The sequence below is a fragment of the Neopsephotus bourkii genome, unplaced genomic scaffold (assembly GCF_033783945.1).
Source record: "Neopsephotus bourkii isolate Nb327-2 ecotype Australia unplaced genomic scaffold, CSIRO-AGI_Nbou_v1 NB_1328, whole genome shotgun sequence".
NCBI lineage: Eukaryota > Metazoa > Chordata > Aves > Psittaciformes > Psittacidae > Neopsephotus > Neopsephotus bourkii.
Genome location: NW_026901808.1, coordinates 4,983,962 through 4,998,295, shown reverse-complemented (window position 1 = coordinate 4,998,295; position 14,334 = coordinate 4,983,962). Strand labels below are relative to the sequence as shown.

The following is a 14,334-nucleotide window of genomic DNA, read 5'->3' as shown; positions in this document are numbered from 1 at the left end:
TTCTGTTGCACTGTTCTACAGGTTTCCCACTTCCGGCCGCATTACTTCCTAGCATACCAGTGTCAAGACATTTGCTCATTTGCTGCATCTGCATCATGAGCTAGCCCACATGCAAGTCTCCATACTCTTGATTTTCCAGTTGCTCAGAAAGTCTGGATAGAGAGCTTGGACCTGTCTGGTTTGGCTCCCAAAAGGTCATGATACATATTAAATGAACAGCTACAAATCACCTAATGTCAGAAGCTGTAGTTTGTTCATGTTTTTATGATCCCTATCTGGCAGACATGAAATCAAAATATGATCCATATTTTATTTCCTTGGTAAGTAAAGATTCTGTGCTTTTTACCTTATTGACTGAATGTTCCTTTCTTTTCAGACATCTCTTTCCTTTTTAGAATTAACTTTTTTACCAAGTTTTCAGTAAGTCTGAGTAGACACCAACAAGGGTTCTAATTAGTACAATGGGGATCTAAAACATCCATGTTTCTTCATAGATACAAAATTCTGTTTCAGAAAGTTATTTTTAATACTTGCTACTTAACTATCAATCACATCTTCTCAACATTCCCCTCCTGCAGGTGCTGGAGAGTCAGGAAAGAGCACTATTGTAAAGCAAATGAAGTAAGTACATGAATATTCATACCAGCTGTCGAATTTTGCATTTGTAGTATAAGCTATGTAGCTAATGTCTTATTACAATATTTATGCTCGTTTGAATAAAATGCAAAGAAACATCATTCAAATCAAGTTCTCATTCAACCACATAAAGAAAAATACAAAGGGACTATGAGACATGGCTGGACTGATAATCAGATCTGTCTAATCAAATTGTGCACTGGTCCAACTTCTTGCTAAAGATCAGGGAAGCTTCCTCCTTGGCTTTGGTAGGAGTTACAGTACTGTAGTGAGAACATGAATGCATGAGACAACCAGGCACAGCAGATCCACCTAGCCTGGTGTCCTGTCTCCTGCAGTATCTAATGAAGGGTGCTTACAGAAGATTATCAGACCAGACAAGCAAACACACAGTAATACTTGCATTGGATAATCTGATAGTATCTGCTGATCTGTGGCTCAGGTACCACCCTGAACCAGATATCATCACTGTATTCTGTGGCCCTCAGCCTCAACACTCATGCCTACATTTCTCCTGGATCTTTTCTGAACTAGTGTGAACTAATAACATCCACAATATTCTACGGCAGGTAGCTCCATAATTTAATTACATATGATGTGATTCATCTTCCTTTGTTAAATATTAATTTGTTCCTTATTAATTTCATTTGATTTCACTGTATTGCAAGAGAAAATACTGAAGCATTCACATTGTATAATAGGGCAAAGTCTGTTTGTTGAGGTGTTGTTTTATTTTCCAACTGGTCTCTGTAGATCATTCTTGGTTGCCAGAGGTTACAAAGATTGTTCTCAGGTCTCCCACAGGCAACGTGTGAACATATATAGCCACCAGCCTACACACTGAGCAGCTGTTACCCACCACCTAGCATGAGAAGTGACAGTCACAAGAACTGCTTTTAGCAAGGAAAGCATCACCCTAAAAAGTTTTCATACAATCATCAATCAGGGGAAAACCAGGTTGTACAAGCTGAAATGCAGAAATCCCTGTTCAGATTCGGACTGAGTACCTGGTTGCAAATAGCTTGTGACTGCACCATAAACCTACTGCATGAATACCTGTAGATGTTCGCCCAAAGTGCACTTAGTGCCACACAGATTGAAGCTATTAGCTTTATTTGCCTGGCTTCTAAGGAAGGTCAAATCTGCCCTTTTACAATTGTCTTTTTACAATTTACTATCACAATATTTTCACATATAGTCAAACAGGCTAAAATTAAAGTAATTAATGTTAGTCTTTCAAGGGTAGCCAAAATACTACTCGTGTACCTGGTTTAACAGGTAGCCCATCTTCAAGAGATTATACTTACACAGGCAGCAAAGATCCTCCTTTACTGTGTAACCTGCTGAAATATTGCTGTTGTATCTAGCACTGTTTTCATATACAGTGTCCAGGTCTGTTTCCTATACCTGTCCAAGTAGACTGTTTTATGAAATCAGTAATACTATTCCAAATTTAAGCTCTCTTAACTTTCTTATGTCTTCACAAATGCATTTTAAAGAGTTAAGTAAAAGATGTTGTGTCATAAGACCAATTTTTTATATAAGCAGTTCAATTTGTAGTAAGACAGATACAGAACCATCCATCAAATTCTTTACTAACATCTTCTATTCCAGTTCAAGGGTGGATTATTTTGTCTCTGATAGTGTTCCAATCAGGGGACATTCCCTATTCAGACAGCCACTGAAATGCACTGTGTTCAAAGCTTCCCCACGTAGGAGCAGATTAAAGATGTTCTTCTGAATTATACACTCTAAGAAGACTTATAATGTTAACATCAGTGAGGAAGGGGCAGAAAACTGCAAAGCTGAGTGTTATCTTTAAAGCCCTGTGCATTTATGAGCTGTCAACCTGATCACAAATATGAATTATTTTACTGGAAAACTGTTAATGAAAATTAAAATTTTTCATATAAAATGTCATCTTCTGTCATGATGAGGGACATTTTTCCAAAAAAAAATGAGATTTTTCAGTAAAAAACCAATTTCAGTTATTATTTTTTATTAAAATATAACATTTTCTAAAGAAGACTGATAGCTGCTTACAGAAGCAATAATTTTGCTGAAAATACAACTTAACTTTCTGCCAAAATCAGGGTAATTTTACTCCTATTATTATAATTTTCTAATTCATAAACCTCATTCTTTCCAGACTGAAGACTTCAATCAAAGTTAAATCCTTCCACTTAGCTTTGCACACTGTTTTCTGATGCTCAAAATACAGACATGCTGCAAGGCCCTAAAAAAGTTTGGATGGCTATGAGACATAACTGAAAAGGGAAAAAAAGAAAAGCTTCTCTGGAGCTTTGTACCTCTGACTAGATAATTTCCAAGGTGCAATCTAACTGTTTTGAAGCCAAGTTGAGTATTTCTATGCTATGCTGTAAGATAGTGCCTCAAACCTACCACAAACAATTCAGCGAATGAAGAGTAGGACCCAAAATATATGACAACTCATCATGCCTGTTGTGACTGAATCATCTCTACCTATCTGGTGAGAAGTCCTCCCTTCATGAAAGACAAAACAAAACAAGAGACTGCTGTCCAGTGTAGAAACACAATTTAGATGTTATGACTTGTAGCCTATCACCTCATGCCTTCAGCATCCTGCATTAACTTTTTTAAGTTGTTCATTTTTTCAAGGAGCATCAAGGAACAAAATTTTCCATCTGCTAAAATGCTCCTTCTGGCCTTAAAAGGTGTCAGCCTGCTTTACAATCCTTCCTTAAGAATGACAGATCTTTAATAAAAGCAGTAAAATTCCCTGTTGATTTAAAAGGCAGGTGAACATACCTTCCTCCAGAAGACGTAAATACAGTAGTTAAAACAAGTACCTAAAAGCAAAAAAAACCCTACCATAGAAAACAAAAACAACATGAAAATACTCAAGCAAAACCAAGTTTTCTCTCTGCAATTACCAAATCTAGTTTTATTTCAGGATCTTATATTTTCTTCCTTTGTTCTTCAAAGGAAAAGAATGAAGATATAAAATAGCCATTTATGTACTGTTTCAGGGCCTTTCTTTCTCTTGCGTTCCAGATTTTGCATCCAAAGGGAAAACACCTATCCTCCCCAGAAATCGTTTTATGGCCACCAGTGTGAGATACACAAAGTAGTTAACCCAAGTTCAAATAATTCCTGGGGTTTGATTTTCTATATATTTCATTCCATTATTTATAGAAAAACTGCTTCATTTACAGGTAGTAAGGGGAAGAGTGACAAGAATATGCTGAAGTACCAGTGCAAAGGTACCAGACTGCATAACGTGTCCCCTTTTTCTTTGTCAAGTTCAATAGGATTCCTTTGAATCTTGCAGTTTCATTTGAAATTGTGATGAAAACAACATTCAAAAAATCAAAGCTTCAAAGCAGAGTTTATAGATTTGCCTGGTCTAAAAGTGAATGGGGAAACATGAACAATTTTTTTCCTACAGATGCTATTCTTACAGACACAAGAATGAAACTTGCGTTTTCTGACATTCATAAGTTACAAAGATGTTAAGACATGCTGAGTTTGATCTGGGTTTTAGATGTGTGTGGGGGAACAACTTCTTTTCTGACAGGGCTGACTTCTCCCCCTGAAGGGAAAGTCTCCCCAAGACACACACCTATACTTATTCTGGGCTAACCTATCAGATCCTTTCACATCAACCCTTTATACTTGTATAGCTCTGTCCAGACTGTATCCCTGGCAAGAGACAAGGAAAAACCCAAACTCCAAACCCCAGAAATTATTTACGCAATTATCTGTCCTTCATCTCTGAATAACTGAAGTGAGGAAGAACAATCCCATGGTTCCAGCAGGAGTCAAAGCCCTTTGGGTGTATGTTCATTCATAGAATCATAGAATGGTTTGGGTTGGAAAGGATTTTAAGATCACCTAGTTCAATATCCCATGGGCAGGGACACCACACACACAAAACCATGTCGCCAGTTTGTCACTGAGTGTACGCTACTCCAAAATGGGTAAAGTTTCCATCCTTTTTCACAAGTTAAGGAAAAAGATATCTTTCAGTCATGGTATATTCTGCACACTGATCTTGGAGAACTTTAACCACATGCCCTTTTCCAGTCAAGGAGGATTATGAAATTATAATTCCTCTGTCAGATGAATTTGCTATGACTGCTAAGGCTCATTGTCATCTGTAATACAGGCTATATTCTCTGGAGTAACATGCATGTCCCCAAAACCTGTAGATAACAGTAACACCTTTCAGTAACTAGAAATAGTAGCTGATACACAAAGAAATATTAAAGATTTTTTTGTTTGTTTTCTTTAGGATTTTATTCTATGTAAGATTCTGGATAAAAATGATTAAATAAGCAATGTCACAGCCCATGACTAACATTGTACATTCTAATAACAACCTCATGAATTTAACCTGACATAACTGTGGAAAATGCTGTTTACCTGTTCCAGCAGAAAAGGCAGATCAGCCATTGATAAAAGCTTTTTCAAGGGCCAGACAGATGCAGTTCTTTCTCACACTGACCACAAAAGCAAAAGTTTTCATTATTGTTTTTAATACATCTCTTAAACCTAATGTTTTCTATTTTTGCACCAGGATCATCCATAAACATGGTTTCACCCACGAGGAACGCATGGAGTTCAGACCTGTCGTTTACAGTAACACAGTGCAGTCTATCCTGTCTATCGTGAAAGCAATGACTAAGTTAGGAATCAGTTACGAAAACCCAGCTAGACTTGTGAGTATGACACCCTTTCTCTTAAAATTGGCATTAGAATGCAGTTTCTGTAATATAATAGTAGAGACTATAAAGCAAAGAGGGTTCATATTGGCTTTGTGACAGCAGAAAGTAAGTATTGTTTGAATTACACGTGACAAGAGGCCCTAACTGATTTTTATTTTCTCAAGGCTGATGCCTGAGGTCAAACCTTTGCATGAACTGCCATTTTAGTTGTTATAAAAGAAATATTCAACTTGCAAAGACAAGAAAGAAGGCAGGCAGGCAGGCAGGCAGGCAGGCAGAAAGAAAGAAAGAAAGAAAGAAAGAAAGAAAGAAAGAAAGAAAGAAAGAAAGAAAGAAAGAAAGAAGGAAAGAGAAAGAAAGAAAGAAAGAGAAAGAAAGAAAGAAAGAAAAAGAAAGAAAGAGAAAGAAAGAGAGAAAAAAACAAAGAAAGGGAGAAAAAAAGAAAGAAAGAAAAAGAAAGAGAACCTTTGCTTAGCTCCTTAGTCACTTATTTATTGCTATTGGGAAATATAATAAATATTTTCCTTTTATGAACAAGCCTTGGGGCTCAGCCATGTAAGGACGGGTCATCCAGACATGTTGGGAATATTTCAGTTTGGCATTGCTCCTGGATCAGATACCTCCCTGGTGTACGGATGCAGCACTAGCCCATTGCAATAACGTGGAGTCTGACCTTCCTAATAGAGTTAGCAAGCCTATGCACAAGCACATAGCGGAAAAGCCATAGTCAGAAGACCTGCTGTTCTCTGACAATCACACTGAATTTTCAGGGACAGAAGTAAAGGAAAAGCATGTACTTCTCAGTGTAATGATTTAATCTATTACTCGTAATTCAAACCTTGCTGAGAATTTGTCAGAATATCAGCCGGTTCCAGTTTTGGTAAATTCTGCCTATTCCCTAGAGGTTTACCTTAGAGGGAATTAAATCTGCTTAACTGAAAGAGATTTTTCTGTTCCAGAAGTCTACATTTCATTACAATGACATGTGGTACTTTGACCTATACAATTATACAGGAATGTTTCAGATGTTACTAAAGCTCTTACAGTTGTTCCACAAAATAGAAATTGAGTATTTTCTCCCTGTATTCTCTTAAGTGTCCGTGAATGCAAGTCATTCAAACAAGTGCAACAGTGGTCAAAAGCAGCATACAGAAAATATGCCCATGTGAATGTATTGCAGCTCGGCCCCTCTCCTCAATTGAGGTAGACTGATACATTGCACAAGGTCCCATACACCAGTCTACATGGCCTAAGGCAGCTGAACCTTGAAGCACCTAGCCGCAGCTCTTGGCTCATCCCCTAATATCCACTGTGTAGTCCAGACTGTCTGCCATCTGTAATTGAGGTATTCTGCCTGTGCTCGAGTACTTCAGCCTCTTTTCTCAGCCCTGCTAAACTTTCTAAGAGGCTTATACATGTTCACACACTGTCTATCATCTATACCAGTTTCATAGACATTATTTTCAAGGGATTTCACAGCCTGAGGAACTGGGAATTGGATTTATTTTTTTTTTTTTGTTAAATAGCTCAGTTCATTTCCACAGTTGTTGCCTTTTGCACAGCGATCAATGAACATTTACTGTGTACCTGGAGGCTCTGAGCTCAAGGTTTCTTGTTGTAGGCTATTCAACCAACAAATTCAACACTGTGGGACGATAGCTATAATCATTACGTGATATGCGATATCTAGAAGGAGAGAATGTTCCAACCCTTATCTTATAGAATCATAGAATAGTTAGGGTTGGAAAGGGCCATAAGATCATCAAGTTCCAACCCCCCTTCCATGGGCAGGGACACCTTGCTCTAAACCATATCACCCAAGGCCTCATCCAACCTGGCCTTGAACACTTCCAGGGATGGAGCATTCACAACCTCCCTGGGCAACCCATTCCAGTGCCTCACCACCCTAACAGGAAAGAATTTCCTCCTTATATCCAATCTAAACTTCCCCTGTTTAAGTTTGAACCCATTACCCCTTGTCCTATCACTACAGTCCCTAATGAAGGTTCCCTCCCCAGCCCTATAGGCCCCCTTCAGATACTAGAAGGCTGCTATGAGGTCTCCACGCAGCCTTCTCTTCTCTAGGCTGAACAGTCCCAGCTTTCTCAGCCAATCTTCATATGGGAGGTGCTCCAGTCCCTTGACCATTCTCGTGGCCCTTCTCTGGACTTGTTCCAACAGTTCCATGTCCTTTTTATGTTGAGGACACCAGAACTGTACACAATACTCCAAGTGAGGTCTCACGAGAGCAGAATCTTCAAGAAGTGTGTGCCATTGTGAGCAGCCCTTGAGACAGATGTGGGGTGCACAGGAGAAACCATGACTCAGTTCTGCTTATCTTGCCACTCAGTGAGCTGATGGGGTGTAAACACAGCCAGTGTTGTTTAATGTAGAAGGGCAACTGTATGGCTGCTCACCTTCCTTTTTCAAGTAAAGGCAACTACTTAGTCATTATTGTCCTCCCCCTTTTTCTTTTTATCCATGACAACTCAATTTCCGCAATATTTTAGAAAACCTGCAGCATTTCAGTTTTGATCAGTCTCTGGGCTTTACAAAGTTTCCATAAACTGCAATTTCCACAGAAAGATAAAGATACAGAACATTCCCAAAATAAATTTGTTACAAATTATTTTGAAGATGTTGCCTATTTTTGTATAAAACATACTCCCTGCCAAAACAGTGTCTGTCAGAATCCATTTATACTTTTGCAGCTATTGACTGCAAGTCACTTCATTTGTCTACACATACAGCTAGGAAGGAATTACATTCTATAATTATCCACTGCTGTGACAGTGTATCAAATGACCCTATTTTAATAGTGTTTTTAATTTACAGTACATTCTTAAACTGTTAAACACCGAAAGACATTTTAATGTAATAGGTTGCCTGAAGTCTTTTTGGATTACTGCAAAAGGAAAAAAATACAGAATAAAACGTTAAAATTATTTAGGATTTTATACAGTTACATGTTTCTTCATTCCCAAATAAAAGAACATATGGGAAATGCATTCATTATTTATGTTCATTTTGCCACATTTTTCGCTGTGGCCAGAAGCCATAAATTTTATCTTCTAAATTTATTAATTAGCTGTATTTAGCTATATATTTCTGCTTTGATGTACTTCGGTTTAACCTTTAAATATCCTTTTTAATTTAGTTTTTGATATCCATCTACTTTCTCTCACAATAAATGCATTCCATCCAAGTTGGACTTTCTGTGAACTCATGGTAAGATAAAACTAAGCCCTTGTATGAACAAAAACAAGAGCTAAACTCTGTGTATCACAATTTAAGTGTAATCCTGGCACTAACTAAAAGGGAGTGAGCTTGTAAAAGGATGTTTACATGCACAGGCAAGTACAGGTACCTAGAAAAATTAGTGAAAATGAGAAATTTTGCCCCTGCAACTCATTGTAAACCATGCACATCTTCAAGGAGGTGGAGGAGCACAGTCTGCTTACACAATACTTACTGAAATTTCCCTTTAGGAAGATGAAAGGAAGCTGTGTACCATAGCAACAACTCTGGAGGATGGCGACATGTCTTCTGAGTTGGTTGAACTCATCAGACAGCTGTGGAGTGATGGTGGGATCCAGGCCTGCTTCGCAAGGGCAGCGGAGTACCAGCTCAATGACTCGGCAGCCTAGTAGGTGACAACAGCTGAGGTGGTCACTACCATGACAACATAGGAAGGCTTGTGACATTCCTCACATGCAGAATAGCCTACAGAAATTGCTGCCCATTAACCTGAAAAAGAATGAGGGTTTTTTTGGCTAATGTTTATAATAGAAACATTTAACTGAAGGAAACCAGTTGAAACAAGGAAAATTTTTTTTCAGTGAGTTTGCTTAAGCTGTAAAAAAAAAAAACAAAACACCCCAAAACCTGTTCTCTTGCCATAAGATTGACAAAATGAGGCAAAAAGTGAATTGAAACAGCTTAGGTTTTACCTAGAGTTGTCCTGGGAATGTATGAATTTCAAGCTGCTAAACATGCATCTGGAAAAAAACTAAAAACTTTCTTCTAAACTAATTTGGCTGCATGAGTGGGTATCCTCTGGGCTGTTACCATCTCAGCATCCAGCTGGTGTTTGCCAGCCATGCTGCAGCCACTCTCCAACCTGACAGCCCTCTTTCTGCAGCCTGGGAGGTGGCAGGCAGATAAACAGGGGACTAAGGCTGCTCAGCTTTGGCTTCACTAAAGGTCACCATTCAGCTGGGGTATATATCCTAGTTTACATGGAGTCAGTAAGCTTAGACTTTTCAAGATTTCCTGGTTTGGTTGCTCCTACAGCTGTTCTTGCAGGCTACAGCAGTCCTGCTCTGGTGTTCTCTCCCTCAGCTCATACAGGACGGAGCAGGGAGGTGTCACCTACATCAGTTTTCCTTGAGTACACAACAGTGAGTCTGACTCTAACCTGGGGCAGAGGTTGTTCCAGCTCAGGACCATATTCCAAGGTCTGCAGTTGGAGGTTTCCCTGCTCCTGCAGCTCCTCCTACAGGCTGAGGGCACCATACCAGATGTTGGGTGTCCTGTTCAGTAGTGAAATGCGTAGTCGAAGAACGGGCTAGGAGCCCTGGGTGCTGAAGGCAGCGATAGCTCACTAACAGCAGATACTAGAAGAGCTTCCATGAAAAAATGGGCTATATTATTATTATATGGGCTGTTGTATTAATATTATATATTAATATTATATAGGCTATATGAAAATATGAGCTACATATCTAGAAGGGCTATACCATGAAAATATTAAAAATTCTTCATCTCTTTATATCTTCAAAACAAGAATGAAGACCATTATGCAAGATAGCTGAGCAAAGGAAATATTGCCTGTGTTGATTTGTGCCTGACTTGGCAGTATTTCTATAGGAATGGCACAGAGCAATCTTTTGTTTCCTTTCTGAATGGCCACACTGCTGTTCCCAGCACTAAAATCCTCAAACAAGTCAATCATCATAATTAAAAGGAAAAATACTTATTGAAATAAAAAATACAAACACAAACAAAAAAAAACAACAAAAACCCCTAATATAGCAAAATATATATATTGCCTGCATATATATATACATATATATACATGTGCATATATATATATATATATACATTCTAGTATACTGTGTCTTCCAGATTAGGTCTTGTTGCCTAAAAAAGAAAATAAGATAGTCTAAGGTAATTCCTTCTCAGTGTTATGGGGTGTGCCTTTTAACCTGCAGTGGTTTTCAGAATTTAAGGGAGCTCATATAGACTGTGAAGTAGACAGTAATCATTATTTATTGCTGGTCACGTTAGAAATAACAGTGATATGTTTTTCATCTCTCTGAACTCTTCCGAAAATCCTGCTAATCCTTTGTCTTCACTTCATAGCCAATGCTTCAGAAAATGTAGCCTTAGGCTCTGAACCATTAAAATCAACTTAATTTATGCTCCTGCTGCTAGGCTTCTAACGATCAGTGCATAACCTGCTATAGTCAGTCAAGAATCCAGTGTTACATTTCCATTTCTTTCAAAACTAGACTCCTGTTTCTCAGTCCCGTGAATCAGCTCCTACACAGAGTACTGAATTATAACTGTATAAACTCTGATTTTCTGAAGGTTATCTTCTCTGAGTCTTTTCATTATTAATTCATGCTAATGAAGTAGAATCACTGTCTTTCCTCTGGGTGTTTTAATTGAAAAAAATGAGATCTTCTGAATAGAAAATCCCCTGTATGTCAACTGTAGTTGGTATTTCTTCCTTAGACTCACATAGAATTAATCATCTTCTAAAACAGAGTGATGGGTAAGGAAGGGGAAAAATCAGGATTATAAACCATGTCATTGCATAGTTACCAGTAGTACTTCTGTTTGCTGGCTTGCTTCTTGCTTGTTCTCTTCTTGCTTGCTCAGTCATTTGCCTCTCTCAGAGCAAGTCTTACCACCTGAATCAAACCAAGGAAACCATTTAAAGTAACCCACTAGTTTGTGTTCCCTCTTTTGTCAGTGGAGAGCCAGATTGCAGATCATTCCCTTAGAGCTGCCTACAGCTCTAAGAAGAATCTGAAGATGCCTCTCTCGCTCCATTAACTAGAAAATTAGCTCGGTCTAATTTTTTCTATACAATTACAATTGGCTGTGTTGAATTGAACTTAGCTATTTGTGACTAAGAACTATCAGATCTTTACAGTAGATTTTATATTCCAGTGTTTATTTTAGTGCTTATATGTTTTATAACTTGCAAAATCACTTTTGTGTCTTCCCACAAAGGTGAGATGAGTTTGCCTTAGACCCCACTCACAGAATCAGAGCTATATTGCATTTTTAAAATAAACCAGATTGTTTCTTGGACTTAAATAATGGGCAAACATTGAATTACTCAGATCAGCTGCAGCACTCCTTGCTCCAGTCTATTCAAATTAAAATGGAAGAAAATCACATTTCCAAGTATTATTAGAAATCTCCATATGGAAGAAGCTATTTAGGAAAAAAAAATATATATATATTATTCTACTTTATTTTTTTTTTATTTATTTCATTTTTTTTTTTACTTAGAGATGTATTAAATATTGCAGACATGGATGATGAGCTCTGAGGCTTGTTTTGGTAGTTGTCTGGTTAAACTGAACAGCAGAAACTTCATGCTGGGTGGACACTGTAATAGAGAATTAAGAAAAAAAGGTGTGAAGCCTAATAAACGTTAGCAAAACTGTGTTTTGCTTGTCAGATGGGAAGGTGCCAATTGGGACACCAAAAGCTTGTAAATGCTTCAGCCACTGTACGTGGATTCTTGCTTTTGGCTTTGTTCTTTATTTGAATATTAATAGTGAAAAGGTAGGAAGCCACCCAGACACCACCTCTTCTTTTCCTTTTATCAATTCATAACCTCTTGATGCTGATTCCTATACCAGCTAGTAGGATTCATAGGCTCTCTCCAGCCATTTTGAGAGAGCTGCATGCCCCTGGAAGAGACATGAGAAATGTCTATTGACAGGACAAGGACAGGATTCAAAGATCTGGTCTGGATTCTCATTTCATGCAGATTTTATCTCTGTATGCCAGAAAAGGAAACCTGATAATCTACTTTTTTCCACGGTGTTGTGAGAGTACATAGGGGGTCCTCAGCTTCATTGAAGCTTTTGGCTTTGATTACAAAATATACATTTTTTAACTATCATTTACCTTCCTCTTGTAAACTGATAGATCTGCAGAGAAAACATCCCTCTAATGTGAATTCCTCCAAAATATTATGCCCTCCCTTCCACTTAGGAAGGAAGGTACTGTTACAACAGGTCTGATAACAGGCTGTGATCGCTTCTGGTCAACCTACTTCTGAAAAATGCTTGTGGTTCTTCCCCTGTGGTGGCAGTTCCCACCTGCTGAAAGCAAATGGACAAAAGCTCATTCTGACAAGGTAGTCTTTCAGGATCCCTGGGAAAAGAAGGATTTTCCTGAACTGAAATTCTCAGAAAGATATTATAAAAAACTAAATTACATTTGTATATAAAACGAAAAAAAAAAAAAGGAACAAAGAAAGGCTCTGCATTGTGGATCTATGTTGTATAAAAAACAATATACTGTATTTAAATGTGTAATTTACATAAATCACAGTATCACAGTATGTTAGAGATTGGAAGGGACCTCAAAAGATCATCTAGTCCAATCCCCCTGCCGGAGCAGGAACACCTAGATAAGGTTTCACAGGAACGTGTCCAAGCGGGTTTTGAATGTCTCCAGAGAAGGAGATTCCACAACCTCCCTGGGCAGCCTGTTCCACTGTTCTGTCACCCTCACTGAGAAGAAGTTTCTTCTCAAGTTTAAGTGGAACCTCTTGTGTTCCAGTTTGTACCCATTTCCCCTTGTTCTATCATTGTTTGCCACTGAGAAGAGCCTGGCTCCATCCTCGTGACAGTCCCCCTTTATATATTAATATGCACTAATAAGGTCACCCCTCAATCTCCTCTTCTCCAAACTATAGAGACCCAGCTCCCTCAGTCTTTCCTCATAAGGGAGATGCTCCACTCCCTTAATCATCTTAGTTGCCCTGCGCTGGACTCTCTCCAGCAGGTCCCTGTCCTTCTTAAACTGAGGGGCCCAGAACTGGACACAGTATTCCAGATGAGGTCTCACCAGGGCAGAGTAGAGGGGAAGGAGGACCTCTCTCGACCTACTAACCACCCCCCTTCTAATACACCCCAGGATGCCATTGGCCTTCTTGGCCACAAGGGCACAGTGTCGGCTTATGGTCACCCTGTCATCCACTAGGACCCCCAGGTCCCTCTCCCCTACACTGCTCTCTAAGAGGTCATTCCCCAACCTATACTGGAACCTGGGGTTGTTCCTGACCAGATGCAGGACTCTACACTTTCCCTTGTTATATTTCGTCAAGTTATTCCCTGCCCAACTCTCCAGCCTGTCCAGGTCTCGCTGGATGGCAGCACAGCCTTCTGGTGTGTTGGCCACCCCTCCCAGCTTAGTGTCATCAGCAAACTTGCTGATAGTACACTCAATTCCCTCATCTAAATCATTGATGAATATATTAAATAATACTGGTCCCAGTACCGACCCTTGAGGCACTCCACTAGATACAGGCCTCAATACTCAAAAGCAGCTCAATATGAGGTGATTTTTCTAATGTTCGTTTCACCTTTTTAATTCAGCAATCACAATTTCTTTTCTCCTTAGTTACCTCAATGACTTGGACAGGTTAGCAATGCCGGACTATGTGCCTAGTGAGCAAGATGTTTTGCACTCCCGAGTGAAAACAACTGGGATTATAGAGACTCAGTTTTCTTTCAAGGATTTGAACTTCAGGTATGAAAGCCATATTTGACAGTTTTCTGTGGTTTTATCTTTCTTGTGTATTTGCAAATATATTGACCTATTATAATATTGGTAATCCCATTGTGACAGCTTTGAATCCACTCTTTGAATATCATGCAATAGCCAAAAAAGCAAGCTATTTTAGTACCAGTACTCCAAACTTAAGTATATAATGGACTGTTATAAAATATCT

General features: G+C 38.7%; 1 protein-coding gene across 2 annotated transcripts in view; it reads left to right on the top strand.

Annotated features, from left to right (window-relative positions):
- The window catches only part of LOC133219223 (guanine nucleotide-binding protein G(t) subunit alpha-3), a 51,109-nt gene that overhangs the window by 30,400 nt on the left and 6,375 nt on the right, over window positions 1–14,334 (top strand). For both annotated transcript variants that reach the window (XM_061366393.1, XM_061366394.1), the window contains exons 2-5: window positions 579–621; window positions 5,198–5,339; window positions 8,834–8,991; window positions 14,004–14,132. In XM_061366393.1, coding sequence (XP_061222377.1) covers window positions 617–621; window positions 5,198–5,339; window positions 8,834–8,991; window positions 14,004–14,132 — 434 coding nt within the window. In that variant the 5' untranslated portion in view covers window positions 579–616. The remainder of the gene's footprint in view (window positions 1–578; window positions 622–5,197; window positions 5,340–8,833; window positions 8,992–14,003; window positions 14,133–14,334) is intronic.